General features: G+C 33.9%; 1 protein-coding gene across 9 annotated transcripts in view; it reads left to right on the top strand.

Moving 5' to 3' along the window:
- Positions 1 to 13761, top strand: part of LOC123716503 (AF4/FMR2 family member 1) — a 198734-nt gene that overhangs the window by 100357 nt on the left and 84616 nt on the right. For 6 of the 9 annotated variants that reach the window (XM_045672295.1, XM_045672287.1, XM_045672338.1 and 3 more), the window contains exon 2: positions 149 to 341. The exons of 2 other annotated variants lie outside the window; for them this stretch is intronic. In XM_045672295.1, the coding sequence (XP_045528251.1) occupies positions 286 to 341 (56 nt within the window). In that variant the 5' untranslated portion in view covers positions 149 to 285. Of the gene's footprint in view, positions 1 to 108; positions 342 to 13761 lie in introns of all 9 variants that reach the window. One more of the 9 variants, XM_045672277.1, reaches the window with a different exon arrangement.

Genomic DNA, 13761 nt, shown 5'->3' with positions numbered 1-13761 from the left:
CATATTTCGGGGTGTCGCTTACGTTTATGCATAAACGTCGTATACAAAAGTAAATTGTTGCATTTCTATAATAGCTGTTACTCGGGCTAAAGTTTGTTTTGAGCACAGGGTTCGAGCGCGGCATGAGTTGACAAGTAATTGTTTACAGCTAATCACAGATTTTAAGTGACGTAAAATGTTCGTACGTGGTGTCGATTAAAGTGCCAGTTGTATTGTGTCTAAGTGTATAAATAATTTGCAACAATTTCGTTCGGTGGTGATAAAGTGGGTGGCGGGGCAGCTGGTATGCATATGTGCTATGAAAGGCCGGGGCTGGTTAACGCGCTGAACGGAACCGTTGGGTGAGAATCTAACACTTTTTACACTATAAATACGTTCCATATTTAAACAGGTTTTTTTGTATGAAATAATTATTGTCTGATAGCTTATTTTATCTATCAATCAATGTTAATATTGTAGTGATGTTTAGTTCAAAAATATAGGCAATAATTCAATTAATTATTAAAATATGTTTCTATATATTCTGTAATTTATCTATAACTGTGGTCGTGAAATGCCTTTTAAATAATGTTATTATCAAGTTTATAGCTTACCATCTAAGGCTTCGTACGGGAGTTGTATATATGTATATATTTCTTTTGATATCTTCCGCATCACGACTCCAATATAAGTTATAAATGAATAGCACAGTAAGAACATGCTCTGAATTTTGATTGTAGCGTTCGTAAGGTGAAGAATTTTATGAAAATATTTTCATACAGCCTTGAATTATAACATGCGAATTATTAATAGGGATATGTTAGTATTATGTCGCATGAAGTAATTAAATTTTTTTCATGAAATACGGAATATCGCAGTCTACAATTAGCTTACTAAGAATAAACCTGTTGGTTGACAATTTTCAACGGGTTCAAATAATTTGGGAAAGCTTGAGTTTCATTAATGACTTATATAATTATATAATTTTAGTCTGAATATAGTGGCGGTGTGCCGTGCCCTAGTGCCGTATGAGGACATCATATAGCTCATAAGTCTATTAGTGCAAGAGGTCTTCACATATAATTATCAGATCAATGTATACAAAATATTGTATAAACTATTTTAAAAGAGTAAGTATGAAGTTTCTTGCCCATTCTTTTTCAAGTGAACTGTAAAGCTACCTTTTGGTAGTGGCAACTAGCGTCATTTTTTTTACATATTTTTATCATTGAATGAAAACAATTTTTTTACCGGATTAAAGCTATTTGTATTATTATAAACTTATAATTATTTTACATTATTTTAAATTTAAATTTTTCCGACGTCTCGCGTGCTTTACAGCGTGCGTGGTCACGGTGACTGTTTGTGGTGTGTGTTGTTTTCTTTCAATAATTAATCTTTCCAAATCTTAATTATATACTTTGAAATTTCATTTATATGGATCCTAATATAATCATTAACAGTAAGTAAACTATAGTAACGTTTACAAAACCATCATATGGTTGCATTGTCAGGTTTTGATTTGTGGCAGTTATTACTAACACTACTACTTTCAACAGAATATAGGGCAGAGATTTATTGACGGTATACAAAAACAAATACACAAAAATAACTAATATAAGAGAAAGCAATGTAATTATATGTTTGACTGCTAACTTTTCATTGTTATAAGTACTCGGTGCTGAGATGTATTTTACCGGAAATAGAACCTCATTGTTGAGACATTGAATTACCCATCACAAACACACATTGAAATAAAAGTAGCAACTTTTGGAGAAAAAAATTGTTCTATAAACTATCAATTAAGAATAGTTCATATTATTTGTACGTTAATATGGTTGTACCAAATTCTTGCAAATAAATAAATTGTTATTATTATTCATCTAATAAATATATTTTCAATGTCTGGTTAGAAATAAACAAATACATAGAAAAAGTATTAGATGTAACATAATGGTTTCAGTACTTAGCTACTTTCCCAACGTGTGCACAGCGCCGATAATCCAATAAACCCAATTGGTAGATCTACATTCTTGCTTATCCATAATGCCATTCGCCAAATGATTACTCAATTTTATTTTATTTAATAAAAAAAATACAAATATGACGGACAAATATACGATAATATAATACATATATAAACTGTAAATAAGAAACAAATTATTTATGGAGTAAAGCTTTATCCAATCTACGGGTGATATTTACATACGTATAAAAATGAAAATTTAGGATATTTCATAAAGGTATTCACTTGCAATACATTTTCGTAAAACATCGTTTATGACTCACTTTTTACATTAATTCTAAATGATACTATAAAGTTTACCGTAATACGATTTTGTATTGTCTTATCAGTACAAATTCGTATTAAAGTCGTTAGAACAGAAAGAGAAAAATAAAACATAATTTTACAGTACATGATCTATTTCCGGTGTGTAATGTTATACCTGAATTGTCAACCTCCTTGCTTCTTGGTGCTGAGCCACTCACCTTAATGATACCGCATAAATAGAGCACACGTTCATCGAGATTCTAGATCACGTGTATGTTATATACGTAGGTTTATGATTGGGCCCAATACTAATAAATTCATTATAATTTTGTCTCGGCAGATTTATGGACAATTTTAATGTAGAAGTTTTACTAATATATGTTTACTTTGATAATTAAATAAAATAAAAAAAGCTCTCAATCGAGTACTACCCTACACTAAATACATATTATTTATGTTTTCTCGACCTACGACGGACTTGTCTCCTCCAAATTCTTCACTTGTCTCTATTCTTTGCAACAATTTTCTTTTATTCCATTTTCCCAAGTTTCTTGTGGGGGGTGTCCTCTCTTCTTCCCACTGGGCCATTCATGGTCTTCTTGGCCCATCTGCCATCTACAAATGCGGGCAATGTGACCGGCCGATTTTCACTTTCTCTCTTTTGTATTTTACAACGTCTTTTATGTTTGTACGTTAATAATTACAATTTTTTTATTAAAAAGGAAATAGGTTTAGTAAGCTTTGTAGTAAAAGTGTAACGCTTAAATGACGAAAACGTTGCAAATATAAAGCCATCTTTTGCGTCCATTCCGCAGTGTTCGTTTCAACCTATTTTTATTTCCTCGTGCGGGATTCCACACTGAAATATAGAACAAAAATATTGAGACTGTGTTGTTTCAAGAATATTGAACGCTCAGGATTATCTGATTTTCCCGTAAGAATGCGAGTAATAATCTGTGCTTTTAAATGTTTCTGGTCCGAAGTTTGGGAACTTTTTGATGTCTTTTTTTTCACATATATGTTTCCTTTATGAAAGAGACGCTTTTTCGTATTGCGTATTGAATTTTAAAAAATACAAAGATATAATTTGACTCTTTTAAACGCTATTTATTATATACGGTTGATAATATCTCAAACCTAATGAATTGTATATTTAATTATATTTTTTAATCTTTTCATTATTGAATTGACACTACTAATAGCTAACAGTAATTAAATGCGATTCAAGTCTCTCATACTGTCGAACAAAACACTTGCAATTCAACCAATTACGATGCTAAAGAGATAAATCATTACATCCGCACTTGCCATTAAGTTTATTGACGTTGTAAATAAAACTCTATTTTTACCGTATTAAGATCTATTGTAATTCGCACTAAATGAACAAAAGTTTCTAACAATAGCGAATGGAATTATAAATACAGCGATCACAAGTCGAAGAGAGAAATTACGGTGCAAAAATCTTTTATACTGCCTTCATAAAGTTGTCAATAGTTAAATATTCCATTTTTAAATGTATTTTGAGTTTTGTTTTGTTTGTATTACTTTACCGGGCATGATATTTGTATTAGTAGAGGAAACAAGTTCTTTAGAATCCAGTGTATTCGAATTTTGAAAGTGCTGAAATGGGTTTATGTTTACGAGTTATTTTTTAGCCAGATTAACTAAATAATATTTTGTCATATTTATTTATTTAAAGGGCGACGCTATTTATATAAATATGAACGTAGGTGCGACACATTAAAGGCCGGCACCGCACCCACTATACTGGGGTTATATGGACTGCGATGACTGCCCTTTATGAGCACAGCGTAAGCTCGTTTGTTATCTTATAAAAAACATTTTTGCATCGATTTTATTAATCATTGTTAGTCTATGAAAACTTATTTATTTACAATTTTATATGAACTAATGTTGTGTACTATTTTTACACAAACATGAAATTTAAAGACTGACATACACGCTATTTTGATGTAAGCTTTATGAAAGTTACACGGACGCCGTTAAGTCGATAGTTTATCGTGTCAAGGTCATAATCTGTGGAAGCAAGTAGACACGAAACAAATGAAACATCATTTCAGATAGAAAATACTGTTAGTTATTGTGATGTAACATTGCAAGCGAGTTTATTTCCCAGTAAGACGTTTTCTCAATTCGCTTATACGATAATGCCTTAATATTTATTGTTTTTATTTATTTATTAACACTTCGTTACCAAGCAAAGTGATTGAAACAAATGTAAACATTGAATGGGATAATCATAAAAATAATGAATCACGACATACACCATCGACTTGTTTGGTATGGTTGTGGGTTAGGTAGGCATTTCCAAGGTATGCCATGCCGGTTTCCTCATCATGTTTTCATTCACCGTACGATCGAAAATAAAGAATGTCCATTGGAGCACAGCTGATGAGAGTCGTACGTTAAAACCACTAGGACAATACTGCTGTCAAAACTATACTTATCCTGTAATCATTGTTGAATAAAGAAAGAGATAGTTGTATTTCAGAAATGTCAAATTTTATATCTTTGTTACGAAATTCAAGAATTGTATGCAATTGTTGAATCATAGTGAAAGCGAGGAGTTTCTTTAACAGATTCGTCAGGCTTTGTATTTGGAAAAAATAACCGATTGAAAATCTCTGTCTTTATGAATCTGAAAATATTTATACATATACTATACATATCCAGAAATCGATCTAGATAGATCGATCCAGATAAAGAATGAGTGAATATCTCAAAAGTACAGACACTGATTAAACATATAATGTGTGTGTGGAATACCTGATTTAAATAATAGATAAGAATTATGTTTCTGATTTTAAATGAGAAGACAGGGGAGAGTCGAGGAAGTTGTGAGGCGCCACTGACACGACCTTCAGAAATGTAGAGTGGGACTGAAAGAAGAAAAAGAAAACATGCAGGTCAAAATGAAACTCCGTTTGTTTTATCGATTAGGTTAATTTAGCGGGTTTTAAATTATTAATATCAAAGTTAGAGGAAAATTCTTGTTAGTTCAATGTGATATTATCTCTCATAGACCAATAGATTTATTTCAAATTGGACAAGTGTAGAGACATTCAGTCAGTCAAAAGTCCAAGTTGGCACTGTTAATTATGGTGAACTAATGAAGTGTCGGTAAAAACTGAATTCCGAGTAGAGTTCCTTGTTTGCCAAAAAATGTCTTTTGATGTTTTTGTCAAATTTATGTTTACCGAAATATGACATTTATTCACATCGATGTGTAGTTTACCACTAGTAAGTCTCTGTCAACCTGTGATTTTCATTTTTACGAGAAAGGTTTTGAATCTTCGTTTTTTTTTAAATCTATATACACTAGAACACCAAAGATTTCGTTAATAAAAAATACCTACATAGAATTGGAAAAGGTTTGTAAGCTGAATGCAGCCTTGGCCTAGCTGTTTCAGCGACTCCCATCCCTGAGGCAGTGGATTCGATCCCCGGCAGTCCAACAATCTTTCGGTCTATGTTTCCGACACTCGCTCATACGGAAGGAAAACATCGTGAGGCACAGTAGACTGATCGCCTACTTGTTTATTGATGATGAAATGATGATGATGACGAAACGGAAACAGAAATTTGAAGCCATAGAAGGTTGTGGCGCCACTGGTTTATTTTATTTTGTAATTGTATAATTTTTCAGTGTTACTCGTAATTTTCCTTTCTGTATTATGTACTTCTCGCCTTTCGTATATTTTTTTCATTACTAAAATTGCCTGGAAGAAATCATTTGTTATCGATAAGGAAGCCCGTTGCATCTTAAATAGTTTTGTTTTTATTTTTAATGTAACGAAGTATTAATAAATTAAAAAAATGTAACTGATGCTATCTTTTGATTTGTTACAGTGGTTGCGTAATGCCAATGTCCGCTCTTAATTGTCGTGAGGAAACTTGGCTATGCTTTTGACATTTAGCATTGTATGTTCGTTCTCTCGGTAATTATGTTGAGCGGCCACGGTGATCGGTAATATACGTGCAACGGTTTTTAGTTGGAAATTAGTCATTACCTTGATGATTGTTTGATGTTCTTTTATGTTTATTGCACTAATTATGAATTTCATAGTTTTGAGTCAAATTACAATTGATTTATTCGTATTGGTTATGCTATACACTTATAATTACCGATATGAATAAATACATACATTTAATGAAAAATAAAAATATTTTTTCTCAGAACCAGGCGTCACTTGACATATTGCAACAGAATGTCATTATAATAAAGAAACATTATATTCAGCATCAGTAGGCCAAAAGTTTTGTTGTAATTGATTTGATTGATTGTAATTTTTCACACTTAAGCACCTACTAACAAGTGCTCGATCACCTACTTGGGCAAATACAATGAGTAATCAAGGAAAGTTTTGAATCGGTCCCGCGCTGGCGAATGAGCGCCGTAGACGTACAGACGGCAGCACTAATTAAAGTCGCGAAGGCTGCAGAATGTACAGGAATTACTCTGGCGTTGTTTAAAACCTCTCAGACCGGGCTCATATTCGCGACTGTTTGATAACGTACCCACTCTTGCTTTTTCAGCGTTCATATATTGCACATGTAATCATAAAAAAGGATTTTTTGCTGAAATATTAGTACGCTTTTTATTTTTTTAAGGGAGGTTTTGTCGTTACACTCGAATTATTTGCAAAATATTTTGCTTTCGCCCGTTAAACACCTTACATTATTCTTTAGAAATAGGTGTATATGTTTGTCATTACCGAAGGCTTCACCCAAGTACGTTGACCTGCAATATCCCCTCGCGCCCTGCGACTCCAATCGTATCGGAAGTGGGAATTCATTCCCGATACGCGAAATAAATAATCCGAACTCACCGAAAGAAATCTACCTCGGGAGCATAACGTTTATTTTTATTGAAATCGTAATAAAAAATTTTTGTTGGTATTACTTATTTATTGTTATAATACGATAATTAAACCTTGATCAAGTTTATCAGTGAAATGTATCTTGCTATCATATGACATTGTGTTCAATGTTATCACAACTGATAGCGCGTGTTGTTAGGATGTAAGTCAAGTGTCAACGACCGCACCCCGCCAGGGGTTGCTGGCAAATTTAATGTATCGAGTCGTGCCCTTATCGTGTGATACATCCAATAATTCATTTCACACCCTTTTTAGTAAATTTTCTATAAAAATATTATTAATGCAAACAAGGAATAAATTATGTCCAAGATTAGTACCTTGGAGTATCCCATGAAGAAATGGAGTTTAACGTGTGTCGTGTAATTATTGTTATTTATTAAAAAGGGTGCGTAGAGCGACATTCCCCCAGCCTCTTTGATAACGGTCGATGAACTTAGGAGGGTGAAGTCTGAGTGCCGCACCGGTTAGATTGATCATGGGTTTTTTTGTTCTTCAAGATGTGTCCGTTTAATTAAATACAAAAAAGGTGTTGAAGCACATTTAAGTTATTCATTGTTTGTTATAAGAAGCTATTTAAGTTGTTAAAATAAATATAATGATTGCTATTGTTAGTGAAAATAGGTTTTTGAATGTAATTCTTTTACAAAGAATAAAAGAAGCATTGGGAAGTGAAACTATAAAAAATTAAAGATTTTACATATTGGAAGGCTCTACAATATTTTTTTTTTATGTAATAGCAGGCAAACGGGCAAGAGGCTCACCTGATGTGAAGCCATACCGCCGCCCATGGACACTCACATTGCCAGAAGGCTCGCAAGTGCGTTGCCGGCCTTTCAAGAATTGGTACGCTCTTTTCTTGAAGGACCCTAAGTCGAATTGGTTCGGAAATACTTCAGTGGGCAGCTGGTTCCACATAGTAGTGGTGCGCGGCAAAAACTGCCTTAGAAAACGCTCAGTTGTGGAACGACGGACGTCGAGGTGATACGGATGGTATTTTGTATTTTGCCTTGATGTCCGATAATGAAACTCAGCTGTGGGTATTAGACCGAACAACTCTTCTGAACACTCCCCATGGTAAATGCGGTAGAAGATGCAGAGGGACCCAACATATCTACGCAACGTCAAGGGATCAAGCCGCACGGAAAGTGATTGTTCGTCGACGATTCGAACAGCTCTTCGTTGAATACGGTCAAGTGGAAGGAGCTGGTACTGGGGAGCTCCCGCCCAGAGGTGAGAACAGTATTCCATGTGGGGCCGAATTTGCGCTTTATAGAGTTGCAAGCGGTGGCACGGAGTGAAGTACCGTCTCGCCTTGCTGAGCACACCAAGCTTTTTGGAGGCTAATTTAGCCTTCCCTTCCAAATGACCGAAACTGGACGTTATTCGATATGTCAACGCCCAATATTCCGATGTTAGCTGAGGCTTTAAGGAGAGTGCCTTCAAAGAGGGGAGTAGCGACAAAGGGAGTTTTTTTTAGCGGAAAACGCGCATACTTGTGTCTTATTGGGGTTAAATTGGACTAGATTTAGTCTACCCCAGTCCGAGACTCCACGTAAAAGAGTTTCGACTTCAGACACAAGTTTGTTCCGGCACTCATCAACAACAGCCCGAGAAATACCTGCCCGACCCGTGTAAAAAGTATCCCCAGTGCTGTCGTCCGCATAGCAATGAAGGTTGCTAAGTTGCAACATATCATTAATATGCAGAATAAACAGGGTCGGGGACACCAGCATTGACGGGTTTAAGGTCGGAGCATGCTCCGTCGATGACGACCTTAATGCTCCGATCAGCGAGAAAGCTGGAAATCCAGTTGCATAATTTCTCGGGAAGCCCATAGGCTGGAAGCTTCGAGATCAGTGCTCTATGCCACACCACTTTCTCTATGTCCAAACTTACCGCCAGTGCCTCCCCCTTGGACTCAATTGCCTCTGCCCACCTATGTGTAAGGTATACAAGGAGGTCACCAGCTGAGCGACCACGACGAAAGCCGTACTGAGAATCGCTAATCAGCTGGCTGCCCTCTAGATATATTAGAATTATAATTAAATTGACCTTTTTTTCTGGGTAGTGCTTGTTTTTTGTAAAATCTTATTATAGTCTAAGCGTTCATGCGTAACGATATACATTTATTTTATTACATTAATCATAATACGAAATAATTTGTTCGATACGGTTAAATGTAATGTGTTCTCAGTTTGATAGAATTTATGGAAGTACGTAAAAAGCGTTCACGAGTGTCTCGAGCAGGAATTTGGATGTTAGCCAGACGGAATCCGTACATACATTGAACAAGGGTTCGGTTGCGTGATGATCCTTCTGTCAAGCGTGTTATCGGCGATCTTTAATATTGTGATATTAAAGAATGCTTTTCAATAATTTTTAGTTTTGATATAGGTATTTTACTATCTATCAGTTTACTTTTATTTAATTATTTATGTTATTGTCTGATATATTATTGTTGTATGAATAAATGATTTTGATTTTGTCTGAGTCAAAATCATTTTTTCATATAGGTAACACAATGTACACTTATGAACGTCAAATAAGAAAAAACATTAAATGCTTCTAATTTTACCTTGACTGCTAGTTCTCAAATCAAGGGCGTAGAATGGATGAGAAGAACTGGCAATAAATTAGACATACTAATAGACTGTAATGTAAGACGGTATTTATGTTACTATTATTGAATTATGGATATTCAAATCTTCCCTCTTTATAATAATAGCATAAATAATGACGTAGTAATAGCTGTGATTTTTACTATTACCAGTATCTTAAAATGTTCTTTGACGTCTCTTAATACGGGTTGCCTGGAAGAGATTGCCACTTACTACTAAGCTATCCAAATAAAATACCAACTATTTAATCGTATGCAATGACTAGATCGCTAAGACTGACATCAAAGCTTTCTTTAAACAATGTCTTAATCAAAGGTTTTGTTTGAAAACTGACACTTTAATAGGTATATTATTGTATACTTAATAGATATAATTTTTTTCAATAGATACTGAAAAATAATTAATGAACTAAAAATTGTAATGTAATAAAAAGACGGCCCTAAGACTAATATAACGTCAGAAGTACTCAAACTAAAGTAGTGGACAAAGAAAATTGGAGTAAAGAAATTCCAATTTCACTGTGCTCCGGAGAAATGTTATTCCTAAAATGCGGAACGCTTTTGGAGCAATAACTTCATAGTAAATTGTTAATGTAATTTAAAGGCATCACATAGGGCTTTTTTGTTTTACTGTCCCAAAGAAGCGAAGTGGATATTGTTAAATTATGTAAACAAAACATAAACATTCGACAAGGTTTCTTTATAACATACATGTTACCACTGTATATACAGTACAGGTAACATTATTCTAACCTTCATAGTAATAATAAAAATAGTTAAAAATTAATAAAAACAAATTTAAAACTTACTAACTAACTTTAACGCTAGTAGCATTTCCTCGCTGTATTGCGACACTTATTCGTTGATCGAGGAAAGCATCAGCACTTGGGTCACAGCTACTATCTACCAGGCGCCAACTAGACTTTGGTTAGTTTAATGCCTTCCATTTTTATATACATACAATAGTATATAAAGTTCACGTTGTAACTCCGATGTCAATATTTTTCAAATGTTCCTTTATTATTGATAATCACACAGTCGTTAGGTCTGTTAAAATTTAAATTCTAAATTTAAAACTTTATAATTAAACGCATTTTAGTCCGATAAATAGCTTTTTGACATTCAATTGAGTGAAAAAGCTGCGGTCTAAAGTTAGTTTTGTGTAAATGTAGCCTACATTGAAATGTTAGTAAAATATTAGCGGTAGGTATTTATGAACCGCAACGCGTCGCGACTGTTATCAATCGAGTCGTGTTTTGACTGCTTTTGAACCGGGCTTTATATAAATTCTATATACTTTTTGAATATTTTTATTGAGGCAGTGAAAAATATTACTATTGCAATTTTTAAAACGGCTATATTTAACGTTGGTTTTCACCACCAGAGGATATATGAAATTAAGACTAAGTTGTAAGTTGTTTTCTTTGGTGTAATGTTATGTCTACACTAAACGTAGAAAGTACTCTTGTAGTTCGCATATAGCGCCTGAATCTTCTTTTAATTCCTGTTCATTTATTCCGTAATTTAAAAAAAATACTTAAAACATTCATCTATTTTAACAAAGTAGCGTTTAGCATCTAAAATTAAAATACGCGTATATGACAAAATATAAGTGATAATTTATCAAAATCATATTTTTTTTAATATGAATAATGACCTTCAACTGATACGGTGGAATGGCATAGTGTTTATTTGAATTTAGAATTTATATTTAGAACGAATACGAATACCTTATAATCTAGCTTGGCTAAAAAAGTTATACGTGACTTGAATAATATTAGTCCAGTATAATTTACTTAATGTTTTCTCTTCGATTTATTATGACAGTCTATGAGAAATGAGTTTATATTGTGAGTTTATTTATTGGCGCGTTAAGTGTCTCGTAGACTGCTTTGACTGTTAGTATTAGACGTGTGTAATTGTGTTATTATGGCTATATTTGAATTTCTAATATAGATGTTTGAATGGAAATCATCACTTTTGAATGGCAGTCTTTGGTTATTAGTATTGTCAATTATATGATTTATTTTTAACCTTGATTTAAGTTAATTTGGATTCACGTATCTATAATACGTGTTTAAATTGAAAAACCCTACGTATTATAGATATCTAATCGAACTATGTTGGCCTGGTAATTAGAACGTACGACTCTCATCCCTGGGGTCGTACAGTCGTACAGGCTATGCACCAATGGACTTACTGTCTATTTGGCCTTATTTAACACTGGTACGGTAAACGAAAAAGTCGTTAGGAGACCGGCTTGCCCGTGCTTTAAAAGTCGACGGCGTCTGTCAGGCACATGAGGCTGATCACCTACTTCCGTATTAAGTAACGAAACAGATACAAAGATCTGAAGCCCAGATCTAAAAGGTTGTAGCGCCATTGGTATACATATATATTAGGGAAATATAAAAAAAATATTAAAGTTATCTTTAATGTATTTATTTACTAAGTTTTAAATAACAGCTTGGTATGAGTTTGACAGGATTTTTTCTAACATTAATATTCGTGATAAGCTTAACCGGGAACTGGGTTAATTTCTCATAAAGTGCAAGTAAGCATTACCTTTACCCTGAGGCTCGGCCGCTATTAATTATTCGCTTCGAACTGGGCCGCTATACAAGTAAACAGTGGTGCAATTTGGTGCTCCATACAAATGGGCCATCATGAATTGTAATGGGAAGTAAGCTTTTTTGGTACGATTATGATATGTCTTTCGCATTGTATGGGCGGTGGAATTACCATCATGTGGGACTATAGGCGCTCTCACAAAACCCATGAACTTGATTTCTAGCGATGTTCGGAGATACGGAAGTTCGCAATCGGGATATTTAATTTCCGGATGTTACGCTTGTCAGTAAAGGTTTTTGTAAATATATACTTTCTGTTACGACACTATTTCGTTCTACGGCAAGATTTAATAACCTGTCAAGTCAGATATATTGTATTTTTTTAAACAGGGGCAAACGGGCAGGTTTCTCATCTAATTTTTGGACACTCAATACCAGAATTTAATATTTTATCGATTAGTTATACACACAACTGAAGGTGATGATGTTTTCTAGATACAAAATGATTTATATACAGCTCGTTGCCGCTGTAATATTTATATAACCAGATAGAAAAAAAGTGATTTGCCTAATTACAGTAACCAAGGCTGACGCTTGTCATTGCGTCGTACTATAAAAACTAAAGACGAAGAATAAAAAAGTTAATATTTAGACTTTATAATCCTCAATTGCTTAACTAAATTGAATTTGTTTATTTTCACCTTTTTTACCTTGATTTTAAGTAATCGTTTCAAAACATTTGGACATCATTGAAACGAAGTACTATATTTGTGTATAAAGTGTATTACGGATCTTCGCTTGCCGAGACATCGTAATTGAGAGGCAAAGTTTGCAAAAATAGAGAAGCGATCGTCATAGTTGAAAATCGCAATATTTCGGCCATTTCTGTTATCTCGAAGTCATTTCCCATAGCACAGGTTAATTGCTCTTGTTATTCATGTGAATTAATCTGCAATGAATCATGAAGAACGGAATATATACGGATTATGTTTGGCTTATATATTCATTGAAACTCAAAAGTGTTTTGTTGTTTGGTACCAAAATTATATTGAAAAATAAAATTGAGTAAACATGTTCTGTCACGTTTTTTTTTTATATTGAAACTGAACAAGAGCGATAAGGAGAAAATGTGAATAAATGTTGTCAGCAATTACTTCATGGTTGTGAACAGTGTGGGCCTAGTTGCTTAAGCGTGCGGCTCTTATCCATGGATAGCTGGAGGCTAATCACTTACCTATTTGATTGACAAATGAGAGGACCTAAATAGGTTGTACCACCACAGATTTATTAATATTTTATTTTAATAACTTCGTGGATCTAAACGTAAACAATGATTAAGCCATGTGCATTGAGCAAGTCCTCCACTTGCGAAGTCGATTGGAGATATATTTAAGTAATTAATGCACGGTGACTCATCAATGT

Source organism: Pieris brassicae, chromosome 1 (genome assembly GCF_905147105.1).
Source record: "Pieris brassicae chromosome 1, ilPieBrab1.1, whole genome shotgun sequence".
NCBI lineage: Eukaryota > Metazoa > Arthropoda > Insecta > Lepidoptera > Pieridae > Pieris > Pieris brassicae.
The sequence above is the reverse complement of the archived record's forward strand: the minus strand, read 5'-3'. Positions and strand labels throughout refer to the sequence as shown.